The 8,047-nt window shown below is 30.7% G+C and overlaps 1 protein-coding gene across 1 annotated transcript; it reads right to left on the bottom strand.

Annotated features, from left to right (window-relative positions):
- Positions 1-2,474: 2,474 nt before the first annotated feature.
- LOC105136420 (transcription factor PIF3-like) lies at positions 2,475-5,114 on the bottom strand. The gene is made up of 6 exons (XM_011041753.1): positions 4,933-5,114; positions 3,760-4,831; positions 3,575-3,664; positions 3,413-3,478; positions 3,240-3,305; positions 2,475-3,129 (listed from the first exon to the last, which is right to left on the bottom strand). Coding segments are annotated over exons 1-6 (1,674 nt in total). The 5' UTR covers positions 4,935-5,114; the 3' UTR covers positions 2,475-2,751.
- Positions 5,115-8,047: the final 2,933 nt, after the last annotated feature.

Genomic DNA, 8,047 nt, shown 5'->3' on the forward strand with positions numbered 1-8,047 from the left:
CATAATAAAAGTTGTCAATTTCAGTAATTAACATGAGTTGATTTCACTTTTTTTTAGGTTCTTTAAAAAAAAAATTCAACCTTATTTTTCAATATTTGATTTACTGAAATTAATTTTTGTACTTTTTTTAATTCCTGTTTACGTGATTATCCCAATCATAATGCCAATGGTTTAGATAATTTAGATAAATTTTTTTCTATTGTTTTTTTAATATATATATATATTTCTTTATGATATAAGATTGTTTGATAATTAAGATTTATTGTTTTATTCGATTTACTTTCAATAGGATTGCTCTGGTATCGCAACTGCATCGTAAATTTAGCATGTCAGCCTGGTTAGGCTCTAATTATTTTTTTAGTTTTTTATTTTTAATTTTTTAATAGTTTATTTTATTATCATTATATTTTTTTATTTCATGTTAATCAAATCATACAATCTTATTAAATCTAGTCAAGTCGATGATTTAAATGTCAGTTTATTCTTTTAAAATTAATTACATTACCTTAATATCTTTTTTTGTAGTGAAAAAATTCGAGCTAACCCGAAACATAGTGCAAACCACGTAAGAACTAACATATTTTTTCTTTTTTCTTGTGTTTTTTTTTTCTTTTTTCTTTCTCTTTTATTTTTTCATTTTCATATTTAAACGTTGAGTATATTAGGAATGAAACTTGTTTATTTATTTTGGTTTACTTTATATGGGATTATCATAGTTTTGGAAAAACATTTTAGCATTAGGTTGATACTTAGTTTTATGATTATCTATATTTTTCTATCATATTATTAAATTGAAAAAAAAGTATATCTATCATGTTGTTAAATAAAAATGGTTTTAAAAAAAATATATAATTATTATAAATTGAATTTTATTATTTATTTCAAATTATTTTTATGAGATTATCGTGATTTAGAAAAAAAGTACTGACTTTGGTTGAAGCTCGGTTTTTAAGCATTTATTTTTTATTATATTATTAAATAAAAACTAATCCCATAAAAAAATAATCATAATTTATTGAGAATTAAGTTTTATGATTTATTTTAATTTATTTTTTATGAGATTACTGTGATCTCAGAAAAAAATCATAGTATTAAGTTGATATTTGATTTTACAAGTGTCTATTTTTTTATCATATAATTAAATAAAAATAATTTAAAATAAAAAATATTAAACTCAATGGAGTTCATGATCCAAATTGCGGGTTTGACAAGTTAATCTAAATTGATTCAATGTATTACTATTTTAATACTTTAAAAAAAATATCTTTATAAAAATATTTTTAAAATCAAATTATATTTTTACTAATTATCTAAATTTATTTTAATCAATCAAGTTTATTAAGTCACGCTAGAATAGCTTCTGTGCAATTTAATTTGAGACCAGAGTTACATAAAGAATATAATATAGTTGAGAGGTTTCACGTTTAATTAATTAATTTGTTAAGTTAGGTTTATGGACATTGTGAGAGAGTTTTTTTTTTATGGTTTTGGCATTTGTTATTTTACATGTAAAGAAATTTTAATCTCACTGCAACGTAGCGGAGGGAATCATCTAATCTCTCGATTTAAGCATGCTAAACTATATAAGTTTATATATAAAACCACACTGGATGCTTATTGAGTTGTTTAGAAAACCATCGTGATAACATGACATAGCAAGGCTCGTGGAAATTAAAAACGTTGTCTAATTAATATTTTTAAAAAAATTAATTTTTTTATTAAAAATAATTTTTTAATATTTTGAATTGTTTTGATATGCTGATCTCAAAAATAATTTTTTTTTTAAAAAAAAATATATTATTTTAATATATTTCAACATAAAAAATATTTTAAAAAAACAATATCAATAACACTCTTAAAAATAAAAAAAATATTATTTTAATGTATGTCAGCATAAAAAATATTTAAAAAAAATAATATCAACAACACTCTCAAACAAATCTGAAATTTTTATAGGAGGTTCTTGAAACCAACATTTTTTATCATCTACTATCCAAATATTTTGAAATTAGATTAAAAGATCTTATTTAAGCTAATTTTGTTGTTTTTCTTACATTTTCAGATTTATTATTTTATTTTGGATATTATATAGTTTTTCTTTATGCTTTCAAATTTTAATTTTGTTTCCTAGAAGATTAAGGTAGATTTTTTGGTCTAATTAAGACACTTGTAAACGTTTTCATGATGTGAACTACTAAATTTTATTTTAGAGAATAAAAATGCATATTTAAAATTCATACTTGCAACTTTTTTAGTCATCAAAATTTTATTTTTCTATGATTATTTGTTTTCTTTTTAACTTTTGCTGGCATCAAAACAATCATCCGGATAACAACAATAATGTGATTACATGAGCAACCATGCATTTAATTATATAAGAGCGTTAAATTAAGAAATTCAGTTTCATTAGAAAATTAAAATCAATCGAGATTATCATTTTTCATTAAATAAAAAAATACATTTTAAGTTCAAAATTAATATTTAAGCCATCTATTTGATTAAAATAACCTTATTCGGAGGTGACATGAAGGATAATCTTGACCGAGGTTAACAGGACAATAATAATACAAATGTCATTAATGAAAGGATAATATATATAAAGGCAATTTGGAACTATAAAGATGTATATGTTAATTCACAGTTGATGCCATTAATTCATTTCCTCCAATAATGAAACTGAAAGCACGCCAAGCCTGGACTCGATGCTTGTACAACCCAAACGAGCTAGAAGCTCGGCCTCATTACTTATCATTAGCGAGCTGATGTATTGGAGTGAATAATATCCTTTGAACTTGGAAAGACAGCAGAGCGCAAAAATTCCAGAGGAGTACTGACCACTCCAGACAGGGCCGGCATCGGAACAGATGAGTGTGTGGAATGCCCTCCGATATTCAAAGGAAAGAATGGCGCTTGTGATACCGACATGGGTAGCATCTGACCAGCTGGTAGCCCAAACATACCTGAAGCTGGGAATGTTGCTGGACTGCATCCAACACCCATTTGCATTAATCTCGTATCCATCCCCACACCCATAGGAGAAAATTGAGCTAATAGTGGTGAATGTATATGTTGCATTCCTGTTGGTAACATCATTAGAGGCATACAAAGCCTTGTTCCCATCGACATCATCTGGCCCAAGGCACACATTTAGGATTACAACTACATATATGTGTAAGATAATTATGATCATGTGCATGTCTCATGTGTGTGTCAAAAACTGAAAGTAAGGAAATATATACCTGTACTTGAAGCTGAAGGGATTTTAGGTAGTCTATTGCCTCACCAAGCATAGAAGCTTTATCCACCTGACAACCACAGGTAGAAGAGCAAAACCAAAAAAAAAAAAAATAAGCAAAAGATTATGAAAGAGAACATATATATTTATTAAGTTTTGGATGAAAATAGTGCCAACCTTATTTGAATTGGGTATTAGATCTTGTAATGCACGCATCTTCTTGTTGATCTTATCTCTTCTCTTCTGCACGTACGCACACATAAATGCATAACAGCTAATTAGATTTGTCAAAGGATATCAGCTTATTGGTTTAATTATCAAATCAATGACATCACTAACCCTTTCAGACAGATTATGGATTTCTGTTGCTCGCCTTCTCTTGGAACCTGCACTCCCTCGAGCAGGTACTTGTTCTTCTTCCTCGAGATCCTGGGTCATTTGTCAAACATGAATTTTGTCAGAATAAGAAGGAAATATATATATGAAACACGGAAAAGGTAGACAAGTTTTGCTAATTCACGTACATCGCTTGTATACGCTGTCCCCTCTGTGTCTTCATACTGCCTTTCCAGAGAAGAGGTTGGATCATTTGAAGCTCCTCGTGAGCATATTGAAGTAGTTGCAGTCAGTTGATCTATAGATTTTCCTCTATCAGGCTTCCCCTTTATTGTTTTTTCTGCGGAGCCTGAGGTTGAACCGAAAACCCGATCGCAGCACCTCTTAGTGGTAGTGGCGTAGTTATGGAGAACAGCTTCAGATTGCTCGTCTGGGGGTGACGCTTCTGCAGACCTGTCAATTGGTCCAATAGGAACTATCTGACTTTCCAATAGATATTGTTGGTCATGGAAATATTTAGAAACTTTTGAAGCATAAGTCGGCACCATCTGTCCCGACTCAAGATTTCTACGACCTGCTGGAGGCTCGTCAGTGTTGCTTTTCAGTTGCTGGAGTCTTGATGATGCAGGACCCCTTGTTGCATTACTGCCCTGATTAGGATTAGGAAGAGCTGGCCTTAAAATGTGGGACAAATTCTGCAACCTTGAGTGGTTGTCAGATCCAGAATCCACCTGCTGCAGCTTTGAATTGGGCAATCCATGGAATAGTGGAGCTGAAGCTTTGTGTTGCTCCAAGAAAGACTGATATAGCTGACCATTACTAGCTGTTGTAAGCTGAGGAACTTCTGCTGCAACCTCGGACGCATTCCCCGGTCGCCAATTTGCATCGTTATACCCCGGAACAACATGGGCGCCGTCCGTGATATTCTTCTCATAAATGTTATTTTCGTTATTTTCCAAGAGCATATTGAGATTAGTTTCACATAATTCAGAGAATAACTCAGGTTGGTGATCGTCTTGCGAAGGTTTGGAGTCACGCTTCGCGAGTTCTCTATCATCTATCAAAGGAAAGTCGCCCAAGATAGAATCCCCAGTTCCTAACCTTGGCCTCTTTGTAGAGTAGCCATCACTATTATTCTCGACTTCACTAACATTTTTTATAGGATGAGGAGTGTAACTGGTGCATGAGCTACTAGTGGACAATACTCGCATAAGAACCTGACCATTTTCCCACACCAATTCCATATGCCCGCGATTATCCCTGCATTTAAATTAAAATAACCTGTCAAACAACGCATCCAAGAAAAAATGTCTCCAAGATAACAGGATGTACCAAGTTGGTTTAAAGAATGTATAGCATACATGAAAGCTAAACTAGCCAAGCGGGTTGTCCAGAACAGGGTTGATTCTGGTCAGGTGTCTCTTATGATACTGGCTGAATTAAGGTAAAACTTTTTGGAGAGGAGAGACACCACAACGAGGACACCAAAGCAGTATTACTTTTATAGAGTTATTCGCTCACTCTCTCTCTCTCTCTCTCTCTCTCTCTCTCTCTCTCTCTCTCTCTCTCTCTCTCTCTCTCTCTCTCTCTCTCTCTCTCTCTCTCTCTCTCTCTCTCTCTCTCTCTCTCTCTCATATTTTTGAAGGGAGTATCAATAAAAAAATAACGACGACGGTGGACAAGAAGATCTCCAGCAGACTGTGTGATGGGATATCTTGAGATTAATCAACCGAAAGGATAACTCCACATGGTCCAATCCCAATTTATACACGGGACTGCGTTATCCCTGTTAGCAGCTGGTCCAACTTCAACCACTTGAATCATGAAAGTCGATCGAGAGTTGCTGTGAAAAAAAAAACCATCAAAATCATGGTCTCCATTGAAAACAGAAACTACGACAACACCCTTCTTGATGGAAGATTCTTTGGTGGCCAAGTGAGATTCTAGCATTCACAGAAAACATGTGTACATAATCTAACCACGTCTCCAATGGATTATGGTGTGGAAGGTCAGCGTCCACGACCAGAAGCTGGACCCACATGCTGCTCTAAAAACAAAGAAGTACGTACTCAATTTCTAGCTCGTGTGAGCCAAGAAGAAGTTAACTGGGGCTGTCCGCTGTGGGATTTGGAGCCATTTTTTTTTATGTTTTTCTTGTCAGTTCACATGATCAGGACTCGAGACTTCTGTAACCGTACCAGCTCTAAAATATCAGGACCCGTTTCCTTCTCACCTCATGGAAAGATTCGCATCGAGGTTTTCTAGATGAATCAGTAATATAATGAATTTAAAATTATATAAATTAATAAATTGTAAATAGAGTTGTTAACGATAATTAAAATAATAAAGTGGGAAGTTGAGCTTGTTAATAATAAACAAAAGACAAAAATACATACAAATATTTAATAAGATATGAAATAGAAAAAAGGGTGTTGACAACGCCATAATTTCCAAAACTAGGTTTTTTAAATTAAAATAAATATCCCAAAGAGTTTGAAATATTAAATTATGAATAAAAGGTATTTATTTAGTCAAAATCCTTATTTTTTATTTATGTTCTCTTTGTTTTTCAGTTTTGGACTAAACATTTTCTTTATAAACAACATGATTTTTAGATATTTAAAACCTAAATTTGAACTTATTTAAACCAAAATAAATTCTAAAAAACCCACATAAATTTCAATAACTCTATTTTCAACCACAAAACAATCTTTAATCAATCTAAAATTAAAAAATCAAACAAAACAGCAATAATACTAAATTTATGAATCCTAATCTACTTTTTTAGTATGTTCATAGGATAAATCCATCTTCATCGAACCCTCATTTCCTAATAAACCTTTATTAATACCAATATGTATCTTATGGGATTGATATGTGGCGAACCCAATTTCTTTCTCATCTTTATTTTTTAATGATTTTATTTTTTTATGTTCAATATTCAAATACTAAAATGTGAAGAAAATTAAGTTTTGGAATCAAAATGTAAAAACCTACAATTACAGGGATTGAAAATGTAAAAATAGAAAACTTTAAAGGTGAAATTGAACTTTTACAAAAAATTAAAGGACTAAATTGAACTTTTTCTCAATATCTATAGACATAGAGGGAAATTAAGTTTTATGACTAAAAATAAACATATAAAACTACAGGGGATGAAATTTTTTTTTTTTTGAAGATTTAGGGATGGGTTTGAACTTTTTATCATTGCACCTATTTTCAAAAATGAGTTATTGTTCCAATTTAATGAAAATTACATAAATACCACTATTCACCATTATTTACAGAAGGATACCCATATTTTAGCTATAATCCTAAATTTTAAAAAGCAATAACGAACACAATTTCACCATATTTTCAACCAAATTTTTAGGAGTCAATGCACAAGATTTAACAATATGTTTAGTCAAATTTCTAGAAGTAAAAGAAACTCCATAAATTTCATAATTTTAGCATAGAAACCTATCAAACCACACAACCCAAATTTCCACCCAAAATTCAAGCCCGCAACATTACCTAATTACAAACTCAATAAAAATCATAGTTGGCAGGTTGTCAAATTTGATCAATAAACACTTACTAATATCATTAACATGTCATCAACTACTATTATATTTTTACCTTGATTCTAGCTCTCTATAGTAGCATTAAAGATTGGTTTGATACCAAACTTATCTTCAAAAATGGTTTTGTCTTTAATTGAAATATTTAGATCAATACTTATTGTGGTTAGTTAAAGGTTGGTTTTTATCTTTTATATTATTTTTATCTGTTTCAATTGGTATCAGCTCAATGATTTATAGTGGTTAGTTTGTATGTTATTGAATAATTATAATGGTTGGAATAAATGGTTGCAAAACAAGATGTGTTTAGGTTGGAGGGGATTAGGAGGTATCCTTTCAAAGAAAAAATGGTTCATGAATTGATAATAAAAAATATGCAGAGATAGATCATATAATTGACCCGGTTGTTGATGGAGGAAATGAGCCTAAAGAGTTGTGATGAGAGTGATTACGAATTTGTAGTCAACTTTGAAAACTCATTTTAGAGATGAGAGCATAGAAGACAACTTCTTGATCGAGATGAGTATCACAAAAATTTATAATTTTGTATAAAAATTTATGAGTTCACAGTTTCTTACAAACATGGAAGTTTATTGATTATTTGAATGAAATTGAGAGGACTTTTGACTACATAGAAGTTCTAGAATAGATAAGGATATAAAGCTAATTACCATCATATTAAAAATGCAAGATTCTATTTGGTGGAAGAACTTGAAAATGTCTTGAGAGAGATAAGAAAAACAAAAGATTAATGACTAAAAGAAGATGAATGAACACTTTTTTCCGTTTAGATAAACTTAAATTTTATAATGAGTATATACTTTAAGAAAATATGGGAGAAATTTTAATGAATGCATTGACAATTTCGACCTAGATGATTGCCAAAAATAAAATGGTTGTTATTACCAGATAC

The sequence above is a fragment of the Populus euphratica genome, unplaced genomic scaffold (assembly GCF_000495115.2).
Source record: "Populus euphratica unplaced genomic scaffold, PopEup_1.0 scaffold2.1, whole genome shotgun sequence".
Lineage (NCBI taxonomy): Eukaryota > Viridiplantae > Streptophyta > Magnoliopsida > Malpighiales > Salicaceae > Populus > Populus euphratica.